This window comes from Armigeres subalbatus, chromosome 2, assembly GCF_024139115.2.
Source record: "Armigeres subalbatus isolate Guangzhou_Male chromosome 2, GZ_Asu_2, whole genome shotgun sequence".
Classification (NCBI taxonomy): domain Eukaryota; kingdom Metazoa; phylum Arthropoda; class Insecta; order Diptera; family Culicidae; genus Armigeres; species Armigeres subalbatus.
Window position 1 is genome coordinate 293,713,453 of NC_085140.1, and position 27,543 is coordinate 293,740,995.

The following is a 27,543-nucleotide window of genomic DNA, read 5'->3' on the forward strand; positions in this document are numbered from 1 at the left end:
CATTATTGAGTCGATTAGCATGGTACGAACTTTCTCCACCAGTGTTCGGTTGAATCGCTCCGCCACCCCATTTTGTTGGAGGGAATACGCCACCGTCGTCTCTATTTGAATACCTTTAGCCTTGTAAAACTTCATCTGATTGTTAGAGCAGTATTCACGACCCTGATCGACTGTCAACTTCGATATTGATGTACCGAACATGGCTGTTACCGTAGCCTCATACTCTTGAAATTTTTCAAATACTTGTGACTTTTTCTTCAACAGGAACACAATTGAAAAATGCGAATAATCATCGATGAAGCTCACAAAATAACGGTAGCCATCCCAGGATGCAGGCTCTATTGGTCCACAGACATCCGAATGGATTCTTCCAAGTGGTCTCGTTGCTCTTTCTCGTTTTCCATCAAATGGTTCTCGACCCATCTTACCTTGAACACAGGCTTCACAAAATTTGAGCTTCTCAGGTTTGAATTGTAGTCCCTCGGCCAAATCTTCTCGCACCATCGTCTTCATACCATTTTCACAAAGGTGACCTAGTCTTCGATGCCATAGATTGGTTATCTCCGAACTGCACATGTTCGCTTCTTTTTCTGGGACTTCAATTTCAAGCTCGTACAGATTACCTCGCAGATAAGCCGTCGCAATAGATTTTCCATTAAACTTCAACATAGCTACCTTGTTGTTGAACACGACTTCAATTCCTGCTTTTGTTAACTTCTTGACTGACATCAAATTGTCTCGGAGGCTTGGTACGTACAACACGTCCTTGACATGCAACGGAACTCCCAGATTACTTTTCCCTTCGATGATTCCAACCTGCTTGGCTTCCAAAAATTGTCCATCCTTAGCAACATTGATTATCACCGGCTGTTGTACTGCGTTTAGGGATGAGAAAAATAATTTTGAATTTACGAGATGGTCGCTTGATCCAGAGTCCAACTTGAACACAATCTTCCCGACGCTGTCTCGTATCGAATTTTTACGATCTGCCATGAATACAACTGATCTTGAAGTACATGCCTCGTTTGCGTTTCGTTTAGCTTTCTTGCAATCTTTCTTCATATGTCCTCTTTTTCCACATACGTGGCATTTTCCATTAAACCGGTTACTTTGCTTCTGATTTTCTCCGATGAACGCTGCTGGCTTGTCCTCTACGGTATAATTTCTTTCATTTCGCTTTGATTCTTCATCAATCAGACGGGTCTTCATTACCTCATAGGTTAGTTCGTTCTCTGGTAGATTTTCCAGTGCTGTCACCAGTGCATCATAAGACTCCGGAAGCGTGAGAGCCAGCGATGAGCAAACATCACTCTCTTCAAGCTTCGATCCAGCCATGCGCAGTTGACGGATTAAATCTTCAAACTCCAACAAATGAACCCGAACCGAGGCGCCGTCCTTTAGGTGCAATCTTGCTATTTGCTTCCTAATAAGAGTTTGTCTACCTGCTGACTTCATTGCAAAAGTATCCTCGAGACTTTTCCACATTGCTTTAGCCGTGCCTTTGTCCCGAACGCAGCCTAGATACTCATCCGCTACAAACCCTACCAATATCGCCTTGGCCTTCCTATCCATTTGGTGGAACTTTTCTGCTTCATCAGCCGCTGTCGGTACATTTTTCATGATAGCGTCCCACACGTTCACCGACTCCAAATAAGTTTGTACACGAAATTGCCAGACGTCGTAGCCTTTTCCGGAAAATTGTTGAATTCCGTGCTCCGCAGCTTCTTTACGTTGGTCACCCATAACCTGTTGATGTTCAGAGCTTTGGAGACGAGAAACAACGCAGGATTTAACAGGAACAATAACGTTTAATGTGAACAGGTTTTAACTGAACGGAGGTTCGATTAGGAATGAGAAAATTTTATAACAACTCTTGTTGCTAAGGTCCAAGGTACTCTACGTAAACGTTGTCTGGGTCGTACTGGATAGGACTCACGATTGCTTCGTTTTTCAACATAATAGTTTTGCAGCGCGAGCTTTGATTGAAAACTTACATATTGAATAACGAATAACAAAAAAAACTTTTCGAGCCTGGTAGAAAAGCTGGTGAGCCAATTATGAGGTTATTTTTCGTACATGCCGCGGGCCACAAAAATGGAGCCGAGGGCCGCATCCGGCCCGCGGGCCGTACGTTGGGCAGCCCTGTCTACATAGTAACCAACACAAAATGAGCGAAAAAAAAGCGAGAATCATCATTTTTTGGTTCCTATCCTTTCTGTTTTTTCGCACTTGTATTTATACAAGTTTGATAAATTTATTATCATGGCTTGTTATGATTCGGAACAGTTTTTGCCTCTGTTTTATCGTTGTTCGTTATCTATTGAGAGCGATTTCTGCAAACCCTGAGTACGGACGTTAAAAGATGCAGACTTTCGAATTCTCAGTGTTTTTTTTTTCGTTCACTACTTGGCGGCCTGGTGGAAAATGGTGAATGGTGCAGACACATGAATCACGAGTTGTTTAACAAAGAACCTGGAAGAGGGCGTCGACTCTGTGGTAGACCCTACACTCGATGCATGTGTTCAAACGAGGAAGGTGATTGTGCGGTTGTTGTGCAGACAGACTGGGGGTTTTCGGCTCAAGAACGAGTGACCTGGAATCCGAGCAACACGGAATGTAGTTCAACCATCATAGATATAGGTAGGTACAGTAGATAACTATGCTTGAATATTATCGACTACGAGTTAGTGATCAGCGTCAATGTTCAGACCTCCGCACATCGATAACATCGAAAAAGTGTCGTCCATCCTCCAAAATATGGACTATTTGATTACAAATTTACCCATTTGGTTGTCTCCAGATCCGGCTGCTAATGGGTTTCCATCACATCAGTCGCTTTATCTGGTTGTTTATCATTACGAAACCAACATCATGGTCCGGTTATTACTATTATTATTTTTTGTTCTTTATTATTGAGAATTTTAGGCCGATGTTGGCTCGTCCCATTGCTTATTAATTCGCCGCCGCTGCACTATGAGGCGCCCAAAAATATTTTTTCAATGAAAACTATTTCTATGCAACATATATCATGTGATGGAATATTTAAGAACATTTTTCAACCCTTTAAGGGCCATCGTTAACCCTTCAAAAAATGAGAACCAAGAAAAAAAAATATTTTTTTTATTTTTTTTGGCGATTTTTTTGTTAGCATGCATAAAATAACAAACTAGAAATATGATAGTGATAATGTTGTTCATTTTTTAATCATTACGAGGTTTAGAGAATAAAAACCACAATTTTCAAGAAAACTCTGATTGCAGCGTTCTTGTAAAATCGCAAATATGCGCAAGCAAATCACTCACTAAAAGGTGGTACTAGAGTTATATTTCAATCCCCCATTTACAGATGAGGGGACATTTGGGGACATTAGGTTTGCGGGACCATTTTTTAGCAAAGAATTATGATAATTTAAGTTTTCTTCTTCAACTTTTTGATGTTAATCATTGCGTGCAAAACAACTTTCGAAAAGCTGAGGTTTTAAGCTTTGAAATGGTATATAAAACTTTATATTTGAAGAAAAATTGACTTCATAACATACAAATCAAAGTAATATTAGTTTCATCTTTTTTCATGAGGTGAACCGGTCAAGGGCCGAAAACCTCATTAATAAAGACAATAATAAAAAAAAAAAAGTTTCATCTTCATCAGCTTTTTTTTAATTCGCCTGCCCATATCTTTTGACTGAATAAACACAGCGTTTCAATATTTTCCGATTCACTTAACTAGGGTATATGCTTTCAAATGATATATAAATTAGACAAATTGGAGAAAGTAAATTTTTCGATTAATGGCCACACTTTTCCCCATAGTGCGCTGTGATAGATGTTAGGCATATTTGAATGCAATGGAATTTCTTTCCTAACAATGCAATGTTTGGTTACAACACGAATAAATGCATATATTAAGCCTCAAATATATAGGATTACACTGAAATACTTTACTTAGTTTGGTATAAATCATAACAACAAGATCGATCTACTTACCGAAGTCGCCCAACTCAGGTATTAAAAGCTCATCCATGAGACTTGTACCAACAAGCGGGGGTTTTCCAACGGAGAGATCGATATCCGCTAGACCCAATTCTGTTAGCAAATCAGTGTTGTCTGTAGGGTTTCCAGAGCAACTGTTGTTAAGGTCAACTTCTTCGAAGCCAGAAAGCAGTTGATCCATGGAAGCACCTCCATTATTGTTCGATGCACAACCCCTACTCCGGGTACCCAAAACGGGCGTTTCGATTGCTTCCTCAGCTTGATGCACTTCCTCTTCGACGTCTTCTTCGGGTTGGAATTTTAGGGCAGACTTATACTGGAACGCACTTGCTTTCAAGTCGACCTCAATGGGGAACAGATTTGGAATGGACTCGAGCCTTTCGACGGTTTCCGTAGCAAGCGTCGATAGACCCTGAATGAATTTCCGCAGTTGTGAGGCGAGATCTCTTGCGTGCTTGCATTCGAGAAGTTCCATTTTCTCGAGGACGTCGCTACGGAGCTTGGCAAACTTTACTCGCGCTTCCTGACGACAGCGCAGGATCAGACGATACTCGTAGTTGCCCGTTTCAACGCGATACAACGGCTCTTGAATAGCGGCATAGCTGTGTTCCTCGTCGTCCATTTCTTTGATTTTCAAACAGTACGAGAGATAGGTGAATTTTGCATCTGCGTATCGCTTGACGGTGAGTTTAGTGTCCGGAATCGCTTTGTGTAGGTATGTTCCCATGTCGGCGAGGATGGGTTTCAGAGTTTTGATCATTTTAATTCCATCCTTTTCCATATTGCGATGCAGCTCTCCAAAAATCCTAAAAGCTTCCGAAGCTCGAGGTTGCGGTTCGCGGACGCTAATGGCAGCAAAAATGTTACCGAATTGCTGATATGTTTGAAGTACATCAAAATGGGCTTTCAGCATTCTGTAAAAAAGAATTTCTAAATACAGACCCCATTCTACTTTTTTTAATTGTTTATAAACCGCATTAATCTTATATCTGCGTAAAAAACTGGTTAGACCCCTAAACCGACGTTTAAACATCGAGAGAAAAAATCCAAAAAAAGCTAGGGTTTCAAAATCCGCGTATGTCTAATGTCGCAATAAGTGAAGAAATGTGATGTATCATGAAAAAACAAAACCTATTCGATTTTGGCAATATAATTGTTCCGAACGTGTTGCCAAAACCGAATGGGGTCTGTAAAAAATGTTAATCAATGATTTTATGTTTACCGTTTTGCGTGTTCCACTAATCCTTTGTAGACAGCTTCAGTCCGCTCCAATTCCTGCAGACGTTTAACAAGTGAATCGTTGCACAGAATTGCTCTGGATAATCCCAATGTGTCAGCAGTGCCGCTTGACATCTTCTCTACCAATCGATGTTTCATCTTTTTCAGCACAATGTCCAGCGTTTCACCCTGTGTGGGATCAGCATGTAGTTTGTTATAGTGAATTGTGACATCTTCGGTAGCCGCCTGTATCATCTTTGCCACTTCGACTTTAGTTTTCCCCTTAACGGATGCGCCATTAACGCCGAGAAGCTCATCGCCACTCTGAAGTGTTCCCTCTCTAGCTGCTGGCGTTCCATCGAAAACCTGTAAATTTGAATTCGAAATTTATTGTTAGAAAAAGGATGTAGTAATAGGTAGTAGGTTTTTCGCTTTTGTCTTATGTCAGAAAACCAACCTGTACGATGTAAAGACATGGACAGAGAGGCGCTCCTCCACCTATGCTAATTCCAATTAGGTTCGTGGTATCCTTTTTTATAACCACAGTACCGGAGCTGACCGTCATACCCCTTCAGTGTTATTTGGTGTTAGTCATTATTTTGAGACAGTGAGATAAAAATTAGGTATATGATATCTCAAATCACCCAATAGGGGAAATAAATAAACGTTAGAAACAAGGCATTGAAAATCACAATAATAACTAATTGAATAGAAATTAAAGCACAGTCAACAAGAAAACTCAGGAAAATTAAACTAGCGATAGTCAACATAGAAGCGATTTGCTACTGATCAATTCTGTCTACGAACTTACAGCCTTTCCATCTCTTGCTTCTGACAAAGCATAATGATCTTCGAGTCATCGACACAACCATCGGCGTACAACACCGGATCCGGAAGGTCATCGTTTGTGGCGAAAGCGATTTCGTCTTTGACTCTGCCCAGTCCGGTGCTGTCGTTCAAGTCCTCCATCTCAACTGAACTACATACCGGAGAGGTAAAGAGGCACATGTGTTTCCGCAATTCGTAAAATTAAAGAACCGGCGTATGGGTACACAAACATTAGCTGAACGGTTAAGCGTTTACAAGATTTAAAGATCTCCATTCCTACTCACTCGTTGGTTGTTATACTGCTGGTATTAGGTATCGATTTGGGTCTATCTATTTCGAAAAGTAACGAAGGTTCACTGTTCTCGATTGGATCTGAGATGAGAAAATTTTTGTCATCGGATGAGTCATTTCCTTTCCTAGTACCGCTTGTATAGGATGCGCACAGTTAGACATAGAGCAATCAGTAACAAAACAATGAGAAAGAGAGTAGCATGCGTGAATAAAATTTGATACTGTTAGGTATTAGACATTTATTAGATAAGCTGTTGAGTCTCAGTTTTTCTTATATTTAATGACATTACCATTAAAAAAAATGTTGGCGCTTTCTATAGAATCTATCTTATTCTTCTTCTTATTGGCATTGCATACCCCACTAGGGCATTGTTGCCTCGCAGCTTAGTGTTCATTAAGTACTTCCATAGTTATTAACTTTAGTGACAAATTACTCCCTTAAAAGAAAATTTAAATATTTTTTAGCTACAAAAATGTTTCTAAAATGTAATTAGGTACTTTCTCTTGTCGGTCGTAACACAAGATGAGACCCCCCCTCTCTCCCTGTCACAAATTCTAGACCCCCCCTCAAACCTTGGACATAATTTTTGAACAACCCCTTATTTATTTTTTCACCGTTATTCCTTCTGGATTCTCTTCCTTCTGGAATTTATACTTGCAGTCGAAGAAATTCCTCCTGAAATTCCCACCAGTTTTCCTACAGGAATCTCTTTACAAAATCCTGCATGAACGTTTTCACATTTTTTTTTCTCTTTGAAAGATGTCCCGGAGATTTTATTTTGAAACATCCGGAAGAATCCGGAGAAAAAAAATATGGTAGGTTTTCAAATAAAAAATTATAGGGTATTTCCAATTTAAAAAATCCCGAGAGATTCTGGAAGAACTGCTAAAGATTCTTAAAAGAACTCAAAGATTCCTGGGGAACTCCCGGAGAAATCTTCCAGGGATCCAAGATGAATTTTCAAAGCAAATCATGTTTAAATGAATGACCTCATGAATGATAGAAAAGAGAAACTTGCGGGAGATTTTCTGGAGGAACTACTTGAAAAACTGGGAAGGATTCCTGGAAAACCTCCCCCTTGGAATAAATTTCAAAAGAAAAACAGTAGAATTTTCTTGTGCGAAAAATCCATGAATACTTCGGGCTCTAGCGGGCGGAGCGGGCGCCCTCATTATAGCTGATTCATTACTGTAATTACTTCTTTGCGGAGTTGAACTACGGCACTAGATCCAAAAAAATAAACATTTTCCTTGCTATTCCCCACTCACAGTCATACGGTAAGGCGCGAACTGAGCAGCCTGTCAGAGCGACTTGTGAGTGGCGGAATGCGAAATTGAATGGTCGGTGTTGGAAATGATTTTTCGGCTGCACCCAGTCGCACTCACCACGGCGGCGATGAAGGCGACTACAGATTGTATAGGGATTGAGACAGATTATACTGAGATCCATGTTTTTCACTGCATTGACTGTGAAATATTTCTACCCTGACCCTGTATGAAAATTTAGCAACCCAATATGGGGCGCTAAATTTGGAAACTGACGGCTAATTTTGAGTTGCGTTCTCATTTTACCTTCCCGTTTAGGTACCTCCGGTGTAAAAGTGGGTCCCTATAAAGGGCCTGAAAATAGCGATAGGGTCCCAGATGGGGACTCCCGTGGAGGTGCTCTAAAACATACCTCCAGAAAAAAGCTACTTTCATAATTTTTAAAAATCGGCCGCCACGTGGTGGATTGTGGCGATGAATGCTTTGATAGCACGCGCTACCATCATAGATAGATGGTACGCAGCACTTTCCTTTCGAAAAATCCAAGTGCGCGCAAGGATGTTATCGATCATTTAGTAATCTGCGTTCGATCATTTAGTAGTTTGTCAATAGCTCATTTCAGAGGCCTAATTTCAAAATGTATTGTATGGTGGACTTTTTGTGGGAAGGTTTTTCTTCTTCTTCTTCTTCTTATTGGCATTACATCCCCACACTGGGACAGAGCCGCCTCGCAGCTTAGTGTTCACTCAAGCATTTCCACAGTTATTAACTGCGAGGTTTCTAAGCCAAGTTACCATTTTTGCATTCGTATATCATGAGGCTAACACGATGATACTTTTATGCCCTGGGAAGTCGAGACAATTTTCAATCCGAAAATTGCCTAGACCGGCACCGGGAATCGAACCCAGCCACCCTCAGCATGGTCTTGCTTTGTAGCCGCGCGTCTTACCGTACGGCTAAGGAGGGGAGGGAGGTTTTGACGTAGGACTTACGTCTCTCTTTACTATACCGGGTGTCATTTCAAAATATTCAAATCGACCGCGTTACGCTGTGTTGAAAGATTTTAAACGTTAATAGCGTTCGTCTCAGTGGACGAATTTCTGCGGTAAGCCCCTCAATCGACAGATTTCAAGTATGCCTTTCATGTCCATGCTTGATAAGACCCGAAAAACTTGTTTCAATAGGCATGAAACTGTTTTCAATGAAAAACATTGAGATCAAGGGAACCTATAAATATGGGTACCGCATAATTCTTGCATCATTCCATTACCACGTTCTGATTGGTGCAGACACCAGCGAATGAGCAGCCGCTGGGTCTGCCGAGAAGCCATAAAATAGCGCAACGCGATTTTTTCCTTTCATCATTTTCCAGTTCGAGACAGCAACACGTACGGACGTGTTTTTTGCTCGCGCATTTTTTCGAAGTGTTTTTTCTCGTTCTTTCGCTGTTTACGTTTTCGCTTGTCGCGTTGGCGTTATTTTCTCCCGGACCCGTCATGGGAGACTCGGTGGCCGATTCGGTCGCTGGAAAAGTGCCTAAGCGCACTGCTCTTGGAGGCGCGGGTAACCCCTCCAAGCAGCTTTTGCAAAGCAACGTGTTCTCGCCGTTGCCGCTTGATGACGCCGGCAATCCGCCGAAAAAGAGGAAGAAGCAGCAATCGCAGCTGCCGCAGGTGCAACCGGAGCGGAAGGAGAAGTGCCCGCCCGTGTTTGTGAAGGGCGATCCGCCGGATTTACGCCCAAAAATTCGCCAGCTGATCGCTAAGGGGCTGAAATGTACTTTTCGGCTCTGCAGCGAGGGCGTGAAAGTGATGCCGGCCAACAGGGACCATCATCAATCCGTCGTGGAGTTCCTCGAGGTCCACAAGTATGAGTACTACACTCATGACCACCCCGGCACGAAGCCGCTCAAGGCTTTGCTGCGAGGACTTCACGACATGAAGGAGGAAGAGCTCCAAGCAGAGCTTGAAAGTTGCGGACTGAAGCCAGTAGCCGTCCACAAGATCGCTCGTCACGACAAGGCGAGGAAATATCGCGACCAGCTTTACCTGATCCATCTGGAGCACGGCTCCACTACCTGGAAGGACCTGAAGCTGGTTGGCGTTATAAATTACACCGTCGTTGACTGGGAGCGATATCGGCCAGTGCACCGCGATGTCACGCAATGCACCAACTGCTTCAATTTCGGGCACGGCACCAGGAACTGCCGCATGAAGCCGCGCTGCAACAAGTGTGGCGAACCCCATCGGACGGACGAGTGCGACAAAATGGAGGTGGCCGATCCCAAGTGCGCCAACTGTGGCGACAAACATCAGGCCACCACAAAGGGCTGCCCAAAGCGAGCCGAGCTACTTGAAATCCGGAAGAAGGCTTGCCCCAGGACCATCATGATGAAGAACAGTGTTCCTGTAATCAACGAGGTGAACTTTCCAGCCATCCCGGCTCCCCGTCGTGTGATTCCAATACTCCCACCGCTACAGCCGCACAAGCGACTGGCAGCGGCAGCTGCATCGGTCCAAGCTCCAGCATCGTCGGCACCATCCACCAGCGAATGGCCCCCGCTTCCTCCTCCTGGGTTCCGTCGGCAGTCGGAGAACGAAGCCGTCCCACCGGATGAATCTGCCCCGCTGTACACTCCGGAGCAACTGATGCCGATCTTCGCGCAGCTCGCCACTCGACTGCGCGGCTGCAAAACCCGATTCGACCAGGTCTTCACACTTGGCATGTTCATCATTGAAAATGGCTGCTAGGGTGGGCCTGGTCAACTGGAACGCTTGCTCGCTAAAGAGCAAAACAATCGAGCTGAAGGATTTCCTTGAGGAGAAGGAAATAGACGTGGCGTTCATCACCGAAACGCACCTAAAACCGGAGGTGAACATCAACATCCCGGACTTTCGCATCGTGCGACTCGACCGGCCGACCAGGGGAGGTGGTGTGGCCATCGCTCTTCGCTACAACATCAACTGTCGTCTGCTTCCAAGCTTCCAGCTCAGTGTCATCGAGGCCATCGGTGTCGAAATCACCACTTCGGTCGGCACAATCGCGCTCATCGCGGCGTACTGTCCAACGCAAGCCAAAGCCGGCGATGGATCATCGGCTGCCCTTCGGAGGGACATCGTCAAGCTGACGCGGAGGCAAGGCCAGTATGTCATTGCCGGCGACTTGAATGCCAAACATCAAGCCTGGGGCAACAGTCGCGGCAATCGAAACGGCACCATCTGGACCAACGACATGGGGGAGGGCCGCTGCGCGATCCTGAGCCCGGATTCCCCCACTCGGCTGAGTCGGTCCGGTGCCCACGCAACGCTCGACCTCTACGTAACAAACCTGAGTGACCACGTCTCGCAGCCGGTTGTATACCAGGAGCTCAGTTCGGATCACTATCCGGTGGTGGCGGAACTGGGCTCCTCGGTCAATCGGCACCAGCAGTTACGGCGGAACTACCACCGAGTAAACTGGCAGCGGTTCCAGCAGTGCGTCGATAACACCGTCGACTACGAGGTGCGTCCGGAGACGCCGGAAAGTATCGACCGCCAGCTGTGCGCTATCGAGGAGGCGATCACGGCGGCCCGAGAGCAACACGTACCGACGGCTCGGCAGGTAAGCAACTCCTTAAACATCGATACACTCACCAAAGATTTGATTCGATTGCGGAATGTCACTCGCAGGCAGTTTCAGCGTACTGGACTGCCTGAGCTTAAGGCACGCTGCAATCGAATCACAAAAATTATCAAGGCCAGAATGGTGGACCTCAAAAATAACGACTTCTCGAATAAGATCAGCACTCTCCCAGATTATGCTAAGCCGTTCTGGAAAATGACCAAAATTCTAAAATCCAAGCCTCGGCCCATTCCACCTTTGATCCCACTAGACAATAATGGCTCTAAGGATCGCTTGATAACTCCTGCAGAGAAGGTCGCTGAAATAGGTCGTCACTTCGTCAGCTCACACAATCTTGGGCAGAACATCGTCAGTCCACACGAAGCAGCCGTCAACGAGCATGCTAACAACATCCATTTGATTCCCAACGACTTCTCGGAGGAGTTGGAGATCTCAGCTGACGAATTGACGGCCTATATCAAATCGTCGAAGAACATGAAGGCCCCAGGCTTCGACAGCATCCTGAATCTCGAGCTCAAACACATGAGTGCTCCGTTCTTTGAGCACCTCTCGCTGATCTTTAATCAGTGTCTCCGGCTTAGCTACTTCCCATCGTCCTGGAAGTCAGCGAAAGTCATCCCCATCCGGAAGCCTGGGAAGGATCCTTCCTCCCCAAAAGTTATCGACCCATCAGCCTTCTCTCAGGGTTATCCAAGCTATTCGAAAAAGCTATTCATCATCGGTTACTTGAGTCTGCCGAAAATCTCAACATCTTGCTCGAGGAACAGTTTGGTTTCCGACGCGGTCGGTCAACTGTACACCAACTGACCCGAGTTACCAACGTCCTCAGACGGAACAAGTTTGTCTCGAAAACATCCGCCATGGCCTTACTCGATGTCGAGAAGGCATTTGACAATGTATGGCATGATGGCCTGGTGTACAAACTACAACGCTACAATCTTCCCAGCTACCTGGTGAAAATCATCAACAATTACCTGTCGACAAGGACATTCCGGGTCTCAATCAGCGGAGCGAGTTCCAATGCGCACAACATCGTCGCAGGCGTTCCCCAGGGCAGTATCCTCGGGCCCCTGCTTTTCAATCTGTTCACCTCCGACATGCCAGAACCTCCAGAAGGCGGCATTCTGTCTCTGTTCGCAGATGACACATCCATCGTCTACAACGGTAGAGTGATCAGAGCGCTAGTGGCAAAACTCCAACGAGGCCTGGATGCCCTGACAGAGTACCTCACCAGCTGGAAGATCTGTATCAACGCGGCGAAGACCCAGGTCATCATTTTCCCCCACTCCAAATCCCCTAAACTTGTTCCGCCTGGGGACTGTAAAATCATCCTCAATGGCACGACCGTGGAATGGACCAATGAGGCCGGCTACCTTGGCTTGACCCTCGACAGCAAGCTTATTTTCAGGCAACAGGTTGACAAAACGGTGACAAAGTGTAACGTCTTGTTGAAACTACTGTACCCTTTGATCAACCGCCGGTCGTCATTGTCCCTGAAAAATAAGCTTGCTGTCTACAAGCAAATCATCCTCCCTGTGATCGAATATGGCATGCCGGTCTGGGAGAGCTGCGCTAAAACCCACCACCTCAAACTTCAACGGGTCCAAAACAAATTCCTGAGGATGATCCTCAACACCCTCCCAGGACAAGAACATCCGAGGTCCACCGTCTGGCCGGAATAAAAACCTTACATGAACGCTTTGGTGAGTGTAAAGAAAAGTTTAGGGTCCGTTGCTTGCATTCGGATCAGGCTCCAATTAGGGCGCTAGTTCCAATCTAGGTTATCAAATTTTTTATTGTAAATATTAGTGTACATAGTAGTTAGGTTATCAAATTTTAAAAAACACACCAGTGCCTCCTAAAGGCCGTCATGATACATTATATTTTAAAAATTAAGTAATAGCATAATAATAATAATAATAACAATATTTGAAATTGAAGTTGGAGGGCCAAGCCGGCCGATCACTGTACATGTATAAATTGATTGTAGAACAAAAAATGTTTTAAATAAAGAAGAATTTTACTACTACTACTTTTTCCTTTCATTCTGACCGGGACAAGCGAAGCAACCGCATCATCGATTGAACAGCACTCACACCTTTTAGCAGGGAATGAAGTCATCGAAGCCACCATCATCAGCCGAAACCTAGCCAGTACAGCAGCAGTCCACCCTACAGACCCGACAAAGCAGCAATGCTGAGCAGATACCGGCAGCAGCAGCAGAGTCGAGCCGAGACCGGCCGGCATCGGTGATGAGCCGAGACAGGCTGAAGAAAAGCTACATGATGCAGCATGTATGTCCAAAAAACAAACGGTTCTTCAGAGAGCCAATGATAGAGATCAATATCAAAGCTTTCAATTCCCTTCGGGATAGAAATTGCAGGGTTGCTACGGAGATCCTGAAATATTTTCCGCGCCAAATCTGCGCCGACTAAAATCAAATCCACGCCATTTCCGTGCGACATGAAAATCCATTCTGCGCCAAATCCGCGCGACCCAAAACTAAATTCTAAGCAAATACACGTTAAATATCAATGTTAAATATTACGCTGAACATTACAACAATTTAGTGAACGTCTTTTTTCGAGTTCGTTTTTATAATATTACTGATTTTAAGTATACGTTTTAACTTCAACGTTACACATGTTTGTACAAAATTGAAAATAGGATTAAGGAAAAAGCAGTTGATATAACAACTCATCTAGATGGTCCTTCTTAGAATTTCTGAAGAAGTCGCTCCAAAATCGTCTGCGGGTGTTTCTCCGAGAACTTCTGTGGAAATTTCTCCATTCTTGCAAAAGGTTCCCCGGAAATTTATGCGGAATTTCATTTTTTCATAAATTTTTGTGAATTCCTCAAAAACAACATGCAGGAAATTTTCGGAAACTGTATGTGGACACCCCTAATTAATTCCTACAGAAATCGCTTGGGAAATTCTAACAGAAATTGGTTGGTGACTTCCTGCTAAAAAACTTCTGTTGTTAAATTTTAAGGATTTTTCACAGAAATTCTTGTGATCATAGCCAAATAAACTTCGAAGAAAATCGCAACGTGAATTCTTGCGGGAATTTCTCGGGAATCTCTGCAAAAACTCTTCCGGGAAAACATTTTCAAAAATTTTCAACAATTTTTTTTTTAATCAATATTAAAAACATTTTCTGCGGAAGCACTTAAAAGACGGGTGTTCATGTCCATCAACATACATGTTTTGAATGCGCCATGCTTCAGAATGGTTTAAAAAGTGGCGCCCCTCTCGTCATAACATTTGTTTAATCAATGCTCAAGAGTGTAACTATGGAATTCAAACAGGGTTTGTTAATATCCGAAAATTGATGTTAGTAAATAACTACAAACGTTAATTTTGTACTCGAAAAAATTTGCTAACGAGAATAAAGCCCATCTAGATAGACATAAAACTAATTTTCAAATAAACGTCCTTAGATATAGAATTTCATTTGTTTAAATACTCCTAAAACTAAATCCGCACAAAGTCCTAAAATCGTTATATAAATCCGCTCCGAATCTGCGAAAACCGCAAAATCCGTGCCAAATCCAATATTATAGAGATAAAATTTTATGCGTGATTTTCATAAATAGCGTCAAAACTAACAGTGGATAATTTTTCTGATTTAACCGCGAAGTGGACGAAGGACTTCGCTTGACCATACCTTTAAAGATTCATAAGATGTCCAAATCTCTCACATAATCTTATTTGGATAAAAAAACACCGATAACAGCTCAAACAATAATAAACTATCAATCGATTTTTCATCAAATCTCGCGTAACATATGATTACGGCTTATAAACCAATACCATGATTTTTGATTTTCTGGCATGAACGATTGCTTTGTAAATTATTCTTCATGCTAGTTAAAACACCGTACTTGATATTTCTTAAGAAACACATTAATTGCTATTTTGAGTGAACGTCTCATGAACCATTTGCGCCATAGTGGTTTTTAAGTCCTTTGTTAGCGCCCTTAACTACCATGCGGAATGTTTGCTTTGGTTTTTAGGCCTTTCACTTTATATCGTTTATTTATAAAAACTAGCTTCAAGTTATTTTAAACTCTATATTCTTACTAGGTTTTCGATATAGCATATAGCAGAACTTATCTGGCTAACAGATCTAAACAAATCCAATGGTGTTAGTAGCTTTGGGCAAACGGCTTAAAAACCAGACGTGTTGCCGGTGATGCGAGTAAACGGCGCGGTTTTTGTTTTAGCTGAAATTTTGTAGATTTCGAATGGATTTTCAATTAATCTTGATCTGCTGTTATAAGGTACACTGGGGGAAGTGGAAAAGGAAAAATCGATAGTGCATGTTCGAATTAGTGTAAAACAATTTTAAATGATCTAAATGCATTCAATCAAAATGGGATATCAAAAACAGTCAATTTTGCATAAACTGTGTGGTAATTCATACCATTTTAGTTGTTTGAAATTGATGGAAAAAGATTTAAAAATTAGGAGTTGTTTTTACTATTAACCCAGTGGGATGGGGTAAGTGGAAAACCCATGTTACCTTGACCTTAAATTGTGATGAGTAGTTACATATAACGAAAATCAAAACGGTAATTGCTCTGAGTATCTTTTGTTGAATAATTTCATTGGCTTAACGGAATAGGTCCCAAGGAATTCTCGTAATAGCTAGTGGAGGGCGGGTTTTGCCTTCTCGAACATTAAGTGCACGTAAAATCTATATATTCGCCCCAAAGATGAACTTTTTATAGAAAAAATGGGGCTTAAGGGTTTATAAACTAATCAACTTAGTTTAACGAACTGATATGATGTCTGTGTGTGCGTGTTTGTGTGTATGTGTGTGCGCAAAACACGTACAAAATTATCTCCTGTTTTAAGCACTTGTCCTTAACCAATTTGTTCGCACAAAAAATTGCATTCAACTGCAAAACTTGCTAAAAATATAAATGAATGTGCATTATGGAATATATTCACCTACCAGTGGTATTTTTTTTCATTCTCATAGATTTTTTCATATGTAAAACATGTGAAAGGCATTAATACCGATAGGTGGATTGATCAGGCGTTTTCTTATGTACATTAGTCCAATTACCACTGAAATCACAATGATAACAAAGAAGGAACATATTAAGATTCACAGCTATTCAAATAAACCCTGGAGGGAAGGAAAAATTTGCGTGATCAGAACATTTTCCACTTCCCCCGCAGTGTTTGATACCAGGGGTAAGTGTAAAATCTTTGAATTATTTGCTTTCATGGTAATAACCACTACAAATTGAATGGGGTTAGTTAATTTGTATTGTAATAATCACCTGTGATATAAATTCACTTGAAAAAGGAACAATTGGTGCAAATAAAATGTGATTTTATGAGTGGAAAAATCAACTTCTCGCGAAACTTAAAATGACAGTTCAACCGTATTAGTTTATGTATTATACAAATTTTAATATAGTATTAGTGTGGGCATCAAAGTATATTCTTGCACAATGTTATGGTGTGGTAAAAACTGTAAAGTATGTACAATTCCAATTTTTCGAGTCGATTTTTACACTTACCCCCTTTTTCCACTTCCCCCAGTGTACCTTAATGTAACCATTTACGTATAGTATTGACATGGTTTTGGCAATGAAATGAGTTTCTACTTCAATGAATGAATTAAATTAGTCTTAGAAAATTTGAACCTCATTTTTCTCGGTTCAGCTTTGTTGGTTTTTCGGCCCTAATCATATGTTGCTCGAGAAATGTTGGTTTTTTTGGCATTGATAAAAAATGTAGATAAACATTGTTTGATACTGATCGCACACAAAGCGAACGTGACTGAATGATCGTCCCATGTTACCAATTCTAAATCTTATCACCCGAAATCCCATGTCCGGGTGTTTCCTTCCTTCTACTACTAACAATGTTGTCTCAGAAAAGAACACGTACTTCCCACCTGAACTGCAATTCTAAGCTCGCTTTCCCGGCTTATTGGCCTGTATCTAGTGAAAGGTTCCGTTAGGAAATAGACGCCAGCAGCGAGCAACAAGCGTAAAAAAGAAGAAGCCCTTCTCGGACGCGTTGATGATGACGCTTTGGCTGACAAAGAAGCGGGATACAAGACACTAGCTGATTGGCCCACCAATTGGGAAGCAGAGAAGATTCAAAATATGGTATAAAAGAAAGGTGTATTCGCTCGCAGAGCATTCAGTCTTTTTTATAGGGTAAGACGGTATAATGCGCCCCACCTGGCCAAAACGCCCCCCTTTGATTTCTAGAAAACTATACCTAACTAAGGGTGAAAATCGGTTGGAACCTATAAATATTTGTAAAACCAGTATTTTTCTATTACACAATGAAAATAATAGCAAAATACAAAAAGTTACAGTTTTGATGTAACTTTTCATGTTTGTTTGCTCAACATTCTGGAGCAATTCTAGCATACTGTCCGGAAAACTTGCACTGGAACACTTAGTTGGGCAACAAAATAACTTTTCTCAGTGGTTAGTATGATATAAAATTGCTTCCATCTTCAAAAATGTAACGATTTTCGAAAACATGTTTCACTGGCCAAAACGCCCCAGTGTAGGCAGTGCGGTGTGCCCTTACCAACTGTACACAAGCGCAGCGTGCCTGCAGCAGTTGCTTCCAAATTGTATGGACAATATGTAATTCACTCCTGCTTAAATGGACTTATGTTGGTGTTTTAATGTCAAGCACACAAGGATTTGTAACCTTTTTATTATGGGATTGATAAAATACTATTGAAGGGCTTTGAAACGTGTTTGATTACGGTGGGGCGTATTGCCCAGGCACTTTTTGAAATCCAGTTTTTCACGACTTTTCAAAAAAGCTTTATTACGTGTTCTCAGTAATATTTTAATATGAATACTCACAGGTAATGCATTTGCGACTTGTTCAACTACCAAATAACACAAAGTTTGCATAAATTACGTTGAAAAGTAAAAAGTTTTCATAGGTATTGCCTTAGGGGGGCATATTATACCGTCTTACCCTACCATCACTAGAAATTCGCGGTTATTTGAAAAGATCGTTTTTTTACTTTTTGCACTTTGCCGAAGCAAACAGCCTTTTTCAAGGCTCTAAGAGTTAAAAATAATGTTCTCCTTCAGTCGCTATCGCACGGATTAGAAGGCTCTTCAGTGGAAGGGCTGAGATACAGTCTACATCCCCTGCTGAGCCAACTTGTGGTTTATTTCAGGCAGTCCTTCAGTGGGAAGGTTGCCACTGTCGAGGCTAATATTTCGTGACCGGACAGATACTTCCTGAATTTTTTTTGATGATTCATGTTCGATTTGATTTCTGTGTCGGTTTGATGAGAAGATTTTGCCAAGGAATGGTATGCAACGCCGATTATTTATCCTAAATAGTTGATGTGAGAAATTTGGACATATTATGTATCTTAAAGGCATGGTCAAGTCAAGTCCTACGTCCACTTAGCGGTTATGTCACAGACATTACCTACTGTTCGTTTTTCTACAACTCTCTTTAACAGGTCGATGTTCAAATTCCACTATTAAAGGAATGACGGTGCTAGTTGCTATACTTATCCTAAATGATAACAAAATATGCAATCATTTAGTCTAAGTTACTGCTACTAAAGGTATAGCTCCGATATTAGTGAAATTCAAACAACGAACTGATAGGCATAGTTGTAGATAAACCTTTGCACTAGAAGTCCACATACAACACATTTTGAAAATTAGCCTCTGCAATGAGTTTTTTTTTTTTTTTTATTTCTTTATTATAGTGATTTTTCAAAGAATTATAGAGTTCATCACTTGCTGCAATGAGTTACTGACAAACTACTAAATGATCGAAGGCAGATTACTAAATGATCGATAACATCCATGAGTGCGCGTTAGTCCTCCACGAGCATCGTCGTGTCTGTAGAGGACTACCGGTCTAATGAGCGTTTTGTAAATAGTCAGTTTGGTACGGCGGTGAACTCTATTCGATTAAAGCGTCTTGCGTAGTCTAAAGTGTGTACGGTTTCTAGCCACGATGCTCACATTGCCTTTTCTTGAATCTCTTCCTCTCATGCAGGGGTGACAATAGTCATTCTCGTCGTATAAAGAAAGCGAAAAAAAATTAGTTTTCGTCATAACATTGCACGACGCAACACCTATTCATTTTCTTCGCGCCGCATGCGTACCACGACGATAGTCGCGCAGCCAAAAGTTATGACGATTTTCGTCGTCACTTCTTCACACAATTGATTGCACGTCATTATAGACGAACGGATAAAAACATAATAGCGTCTCAAATAAACAAATAGTAGGAACTTTGGTAACATAAATGCACTCATAACATTCATAACGCTTTCATACGTTGCTTCAAATTCATTATTACAAAGGATTAGTAAAAATCTTCGCATGGCAGCTGCCGCTTGAAGAATAACAGTATGAAGTCTTTGTTCTTCGATGTCGTCATGACGATTTGGTTACACGACGAATGCTAACGTCGTGCGCAAGATGAATACACCACTAGGTGTTCCAATCTATCAAATTCACGATTCAGCCATCTTGGATTTTAGTATGGGAGATCCAGCCGGTTTGTTTATGTTTTGCACCGAAATTGAATTTTTCACCCCCGCCCTCTTCTCGTCCATAAACTGGGCAGACTGCAACACCTAGCTGTGTATTCATCTTGGTCGTGCGCATCATTGACGATGTGTAGAGACACTGCAACTCGTCGCTACTGTGGCATTTCGTTCTATGACGATGACTATTGTCAGCGCTGCTCTCATGTACTTCGTCTCCTACGTGTTGATGACTAGTCCAAATCGGTTAGCTTCGCTCTTCAGTCTGATGTAGGCTTCCTCCATCTTCTCAAAGTTACGTGCCATAATATCTATGTCGTCGGCGAAACCAAATAACTAGACGGACTTCGTGAAAATCGTACCACTCGTGTCGATCCCTGACCTTCGTTTTACCCCCTCAAAAGCGATGTTGAATAGTAGACACGAAAGCCCATCACCTTGCCGTAACCCTCTGCGCGTTTTAAAGGGACTCGAGAATGCCCCTGAAACTCGAACTACGCACATCACCGATCCATCATCGCCTTGATCAACCGTATCAGTTTATCCGAAAATCCAAGTTCGTGCATTAGCTGCCATAGCTGATCCCCATCGATTGTATCATATGCGGCTTTGAAGTCGATGAGTAGGTGACGTATTCACCGCATTTCTGCAATACCTAATAGTAATGTATGGCGTTCGCTCATAAATCCCGCCTGGTACTGCCCAACGAACTCTCTTGCAATTAGTCTACGTCATAAAATTTGGGAGAGTACATTGTAGGTGGCGTTTAGCAGTGTGATTGCGCGGTAGTTGCTACAATCCAGCTTATCGCCCTTTTGTAGATGAGCCATACGACACCTTCCATCCACTCCTGCGGCAGAACCTCATCCTCCAAAACCTTGGTTATCACCCAGTGTAGCGCTCTAGCCAGTGCCTTACCAACGTATTTAATTAGCTCTCTTGATAGTTGGTCAAACCAAGGGCTAGGATGTTTTTCAGCGGACTCCCAAGTTCACTACCATGCCGTCATCGTTGTCTGCCACATTGTCATTCAAGTGCTCTTCGTGGTGCTGCCGCCTCCTTTGGATTATCTCACGCTCGTTCGTAAGAAGGTTCCCGTTTACGTCCTTACACATATCATATGTGACTGCCGCCAAATCACGCGTTGGCGCATATTGCTCAAAACTGTGAAGCCGGTTCCCAGCTCGTTGATGGTGCTTTGGTAGAAGCACGGATAACATATATTTCAGCAAGAACAAATTTTATAAAAAAAATCTTGTGTAAACTTTTGATTGCGGGGGTGCATACGGACGCAACTGGTTAACAATTATCGAACGCAGACAATACGCTTAACAGCTGTTTTTGAGCTGCGCTTTACATAAAAATGATTGTCGCGCCATCTCCACATGATTGTCAATTGCATTCCTAATTGTCGATACATTGTAATCAACGGTAGCGGATGTTTACACACGTATCGGATACCAGCCTTAATATCTGTTATCTGTGGTAGAAGGTAGCCGCTCAATGCCCACTTTTCTACACTTTCTGTCCTGTCCAGCAGATTTCCTGCAGTGCTACGACGTCCAAATTGCGAGGATGTAGTTTATCGTAGATTATGTTCCAAGCGTCCAATCGTGATCCTTTATTCGTCACTTATAGCACAGGTTGTTGCCGATTGTAACGAGTTGCCGATTGTCGTTCGTAATGGTTGCTGTTAAAGACGGCTTATTGGACCTGCGCAAATCTCCTGTCTCGTCGGAGGACCGCCATGTCAGGTCTGTTTAGCGTCCCACAGCAGGACTTGGGCTTATGCACTTTGAGCGACACACGGTTGCTTTGGCGGCAGGCACCACAACTCGCAGATGACGAGTTAAAATAACATTTACAGAGGCATTCCACGGGGGCATGTCAGTCGATCCTGAGCGACCATTTCGAAAATATTTGAAACTCTGCACAGTTTTTCAATTTCATCTAAATCGTCATTTTTCGAAATCAAATCTTCATATTGAGTCACGACTAACTTTTCAAAAGGGTGTATGTGAAAATGGTTCAAAAATATTTAAAAAGCTGCACAGCAAAAACGGAATGTTCGATTGTTATGATTTTTTCAGCAAAGTTAGACAACTAAATGGTGATTCTTAAGAAAATGTGCACAGTAAAAAAAAAAATTTTTTGCCTTTAAAAATATCACTTTTGTCACAAAAACTCAAATATCTCAAAACCCTATCTTTTTTCGAACGTAATTTTTTTAGGGAAAACGGTCCATTATATTAGCTATCTACCATAAAAATTTGGTGATGGTAATCTAATAAACAAAAAAGTTATGACATTTCAAACATTTCACAATTTTCACATTTATTAAAAAAAAAATTTTTTTCTGTGTAAGTTATTTCGAGAATTGCAGTTTGATGCAGATTTTATTGTTAAGGGACGTGATTTAAACAAGTTGTTTTCATGATATTTTGATTTAATTATTCATAGCATCTATAAGAAACTTAGACACGATCCAGTGTTGTGATCAAAAGTATTGATAGTGTCATAATTTTCATTGCACGTGACTGGCGAAAAATTCTTTTAATAGTGTTGAAACCTGTTGATAATAACGTTGATACAAACATATCAGAAATGTTATTTTTAAGACAAAAGCTGCAAAATCAAAGATTTATATACACGTGTACGTCTATAGTTTACCTGCAAAAAATATATCTCTTAGAGAATAGACTTTATGATCGGGAGGAAACGGGTATCTTCAACAACAACAAATGCATGATAGGTACATACCATGACAATGCTCACGAAAAAGCAAAAAAATTACTACTACTAAGGTTGTTAAAGATCTTATAGTAATTTTTTCTTCAGTCAAGCAAATGACACCAAACTAGTCAGTAAAAACTTAAAAGTGATTTTGTTTATTGAAATATTACGAACAACATGAGTAGCCGCTTTCTCAACTGTTGTAGGCCGTTTGATGGAAAAAAGTGTTCAAAAGAGTTACGAAATCTCACCGAAAGCACCATAGATAAACTGAAAGCGACTGGTTATGCTCCAATGTCCACATTGAATACAAATTTACGCATTTGCACGTCCTGCCGTCTAAACGTTGACAAAAGAGCAATCTGTATATCATCGGTTGAGCAGAGCGCAGGAAGTTCGAAAACGACAGCAACTGAGGAATTGCCAGATGTATCGACAACAACTGAGGAATTACCAGAAGTATTAAGTGCTGAGAGCCTTGCCACCGTACCATCAGCGAAATCTGTTTCAACAAATCAATCGGAAGATGAGTGTATCCAAAAGGTCAACATCGAACGCTTTAACGAGGGCATAGCTGGGATAAAAGTGACTCCGATTAAATGGAGTAAGATGGACTACGTTTATTACCCGGAGAAAAATACCGTGAAATAAACGAAGCTGTACGAAGAAACCTCTTCAAATTAGGACCTGATGATGTGGAAAATACAGACTACGATGAGGTAATTATAAATATGAAGGAAAGGTTCTCGAATGCAGCCACGACAAGGAAAGAAAAATTATTGATTTTGTCGATGCTGCCAAGTTCGTGGTCTATTCAGGATGCCATTGATGAGTTCAAAACCAATAGAAATACAGTAAAAGAGGCAAAACAATTGAAGAATAACTGTCTTTCAACCAAAAATACTAGGTCTAGTACTGCATTAACAGATGAGACAAAATAAATAGTAGTTCAATATTTTGAAGATGATGAAGTAAGTCGAGCTATGCCTGGATTATGTATCAGTAAAAAAAGATGGAAAGCGTCAAGCAATCCAAAAACGATTAATGATGACGACTTTGAAAGAAGCGTACACACGCTTCAAGGAAATTCACGATAATATTAAAATAGGTTTTTCCTCATTTGCAAGCCTTCGGCCAAGGCAATGTAAGCTTCTTTCCAATTCAGGAACACATAATGTGTGTGTGCACAACCCATGAGAATATTAATCTTATTTTACATAGTTTGAAAAGAATCAATTTAACAAAGGATATTAAAATGTTAACTGGTAGTCTTTTGTGTGAAAATACAACATCAAATTGCTATCTACGATCTTGTTCGGATTGTCCAGATTCTTCATCATTGGAAAATACTTTATTCGCTGAGTTTGAAGAAAAATATATTGATCAGTTATCATTTGAGCAATGGGTGACCACGGATAGGTGTGACATAGAAACTATTGCAAAACCTGTAGATGAGTTTGTGTCATATTTTTGCTTGAAATTAGAAAGTTTAATCCCTCACGATTTCATTAAAACAGAACAATCCAGCTTTTTAAAAAATACGAAAAATACATTACAAAATGGTGAATTTTTAGTCATTTGTGATTTTTCTGAAAATTACAGCTTTGTATTGCAAGATGAAGTGCAGTCCCATCACTGGAACGTACAACAAGCTACAATTCATCCATTCGTTATTTATTTTAATGGAAGTACGCAAATTGAACACTTAAGTTTTATTATAATTTCCGAAGATTTAAGACACGATTCAGTATCCGTAAACTTGTTCATTGAAAAAATGATTAACTTTTTACGCGTTGATAAGCATAAAGAAGTCAAAAAGATATATTTCATGTCTGATGGAGCAGCGTCGCAGTACAAAAATCGTAAGAATTTTTCGAGCCTATGTCAATTTAAATCAATGTACGGAATTGATACAGAATGGCATTTTTTTGCTACATCATATGGCAAAGGTCCTTGTGATGCTATTGGAGGAACAATAAAGCGCATGGCCACAAGAGCAAGTTTAGCCAAAGAACGTGAGCATCCAATTAAAACTGCGAAAGAACTTTTTGATTGGGCAAATCGTAGAAAAGAAAAAGATTTAACCAAATTATCATTTTGTTTTACTACTACTGAAGAGTACGAAATAAAGGCTTCAGAGCTCAGCGAGCAATTTAATAACGCGAAAACGATCCAAGGAACCCAAAAATTTCACTGTTTCATTCCATTGTCGGAAAATAAAATTAAAGCAAAACTATACTCAAACTGTGCTGATAATAATTCAAAAGTGTTCGATATTTTAAAAAATTTGAATAAAAATAAATAAAAAATAAGTAGGGTAAAATGCCCAATAGTGGACCCCCAACCAATAGTGGACCCTCCAGCCATTTTTGCATTATTACTGCACAATGGCAACATTTTGCTATGAAATTCTATCGGGAGAACCTACCTTACAGTCCTATGATTTGATTACATGCATTGGAAATGCTATGAAAAGTAAAATTAGATGATTTTCTGCAATTCTATAAAAAATAAACACGAGAGTGTCCATTATAGGAATATTTTAGGGGGTCCATAATAGGGAAGAAGAACGTCCCGAAACGGGACATGAAAATCAAATGAAGTGTCGACTATAGGGAAGCAATTTCCTATTATGGACCCCCAGGGGGTCTACTATAGGGCGAATTCAGTTAGACTTTAAAATGTTAATTTCAACGAATAACGTCGTGTATTTGGGTGTTTTATGTATGTATCGTGAAGAGAGGATGCAGAGCTTACTGTTAGATATCAAGCAGAGTTAATATGTTGAAAATTTCTAAGCCTTATGACAGGAAGAGCAAAATTCCGCTACTAGGGGGTCCACTATTGGGCATTTTACCCTATTAATAAACTGTTTTCATGATATCATAACCCATACCAAAATTCAAACCCAAAACTCTTAGAGTTTCTATAACAACATTGTGTAACTGACACATTTAATTTAATACTTAGGATAATATTAATTCATTTTTATTTATTTATACATATAATATTTATACATATAATATACATAATATCGATGAATACATAAATATGGAATATCATACAAACAACTTGTTTAACTCACGCAAGGCCCTTAACAATAAAATCAGCATCAAACTGCGATTCTTGAAAAAAAAATACACGGAAATTTTTTTTTGTTTACTATATGTGAAAATTGTGAAATGTTTGAAATGTCATAACTTTTTTGTTTATTAGTTTACCATCACCAAATTTTTATGGTAGATAGCTAATATAATGGACCGTTTTCCCTAAAGAAATTACGTTCGAAAAATGATAGGGTTTTGAGATATTTGAGTTTTTGTGACAAAAATGATATTTTTAAAGGCAAAAATGATATTTTTTTACTGTGCACATTTTCTTAAGAATCACCATTTAGTTGTCTAACTTTGCTGAAAAAATCATAACAATCGAACATTCCGTTTTTGCTGTGCAGCTTTTTAAATATTTTTGAACCATTTTCACATACACCCTTTTGAAAAGTTAGTCGTGACTCAATATGAAGATTTGATATCGGAAAATGACGATTTAGATGAAATTGAAAAACTGTGCAAAGTTTCAACTCAATAGAAAATCATGAATTAAAAATTTTCTTAAATTTTGATGCTGTTGCTTGGAATCGCTCTACATTGACATTAAATGTTAGTTGGGAATCGCCTACAAAAGCGAATAACCGTTGGTGGACAATCAGAAAGCGCCAGTGACACGTCGATTAGTCGGTGGCTTTAGTGCGCGCACTGGGTTTTGCGGATCTGATCATTTTTTCCGATATTATACTCGATTAAGTTGAAAACCGGAATACGGGACTAGCGAAGTTGGATTTTTCTCGCAATCCGTACGTTAAACCTAACTTCGCTAGTGGCGCGCTAGTCTAATTAGGGCCTAATTAGACTAGCGCACTACTAGCGAAGTTAGATTTAACGTACGGATTGCGAGAAAAATTCAACTTCGATAGTCCCTTATTTCGGTGTTCAACTTGACTAGCGATACTTCAAATAGTCCTCAAGAATTTACACCAGGATTCCTATCCTCCGCCAGGAATTCTTTCGGGTTTCCTCCAGAAATTCTTCCTGAAATTCCTTAAAGAAATCAGCAGAAAATTCTTGCAATAATTCATCTAGAGTTTTTCTCTCCATTACAAGATTTCATCCGGAAGTTCCTTGAGGAATTTCTCCGGAAGTTTGTTCAGGAATTTACTCGAAGTTTCTTTCAGGAATTCCTCCACATGTTTCATATATAAATGTCTCCGGAAATTCCTCGGAAAGTTCCACGAAGAACTTCTCGGAAGTTCGTTCAGAAATTCCCCCCGAAGGATTTCCTTTAGAAGTTGCTCCGGGGAATGCATTTGAAAAAAAAAATGTGCAGGAATTCCTGAAAAATATCGCCAAGGAATACATACATCAGTTCATAGTGGCGTGATTTATAGAGCGCACTTACTAAACAATTTCAAAGTTGTGTTGGGTACGAATCCCGTCATGGACCATGCTCCTAAATTTTTGTGAATATGCTTGTAAAAATTATCTGGATAAGCGACGAGAAGGAGAATTTGGTTTAGTAAAATGTGGTAAAATTAAATCACACTCCGCTAAAAGCCTGTTTAATAACGATTCATTTCATGGCGCCCAAAAGCTTATCTTTTACACTTTTGATTCAACAATTCATTTTTCGATATTAAAGGACCACAATTATAAAAGCTAAGATTCGCGTAAAAAAATAGAAAACAAAAGTCTAAAATATTGAAACCGGAACATCTGCTATCGAAATATTGCGTGCATAAACAAACACCTCCACCAGTAATAAATTTATCAATATTTTACTCACATTTTATCCTCTTCGAGGTAATAATCATCCTCGTATTCTTGTAGCATGTTGAATTGGTTTAATCCTTATGTTTCCTTATTTATTTTAAATTAATTGCAAGCAAAATTAGAATTCAAATCACGGAACTGCAGAAATGGCAAAAAATCGATTCGATCGATCTTTGTGGTGCGAAAGCATTCATGACGTTTCAAAACAAAACGCGTACGCAGCCGCGCGTGAGATTTATTTCGTAA

At 40.6% G+C, this 27,543-nt stretch overlaps 1 protein-coding gene across 4 annotated transcripts; it reads right to left on the reverse strand.

Moving 5' to 3' along the window:
* Positions 1-3,878: 3,878 nt before the first annotated feature.
* LOC134212428 (PRKCA-binding protein) lies at positions 3,879-27,467 on the reverse strand. 4 transcript variants are annotated; one of them, XM_062690274.1, is made up of 6 exons: positions 27,311-27,467; positions 6,320-6,407; positions 6,019-6,186; positions 5,665-5,776; positions 5,212-5,573; positions 3,879-4,903 (listed from the first exon to the last, which is right to left on the reverse strand). In XM_062690274.1, the coding sequence occupies exons 1-6, from the start codon at positions 27,336-27,338 to the stop codon at positions 3,976-3,978; spliced, it is 1,686 nt and encodes a 561-aa protein (XP_062546258.1). In that variant the 5' UTR covers positions 27,339-27,467; the 3' UTR covers positions 3,879-3,975. The 4 variants fall into 4 exon arrangements, with proteins under 4 accessions (XP_062546258.1, XP_062546257.1, XP_062546256.1 ...); XM_062690273.1 differs by having other exon boundaries at positions 6,320-6,451; XM_062690272.1 differs by having other exon boundaries at positions 6,320-6,460.
* Between the last annotated feature and the right edge of the window lie 76 nt (positions 27,468-27,543).

Bases quoted from the DNA above. Each gene is read 5' to 3' on its own strand.
- LOC134212428 (XM_062690272.1), bottom strand. From the start codon at position 27,357: ATGCTACAAGAATACGAGGATGATTATTACCTCGAAGAGGATAAAAT. The intron at 6,461-27,310 runs GTGAGTAAAATA...ATCCTATACAAG, and splicing joins TACCTCGAAGAGGATAAAAT to CGGTACTAGGAAAGGAAATG. The intron at 6,187-6,319 runs GTGAGTAGGAAT...TCCGGTATGTAG, and splicing joins AGCAGTATAACAACCAACGA to TTCAGTTGAGATGGAGGACT.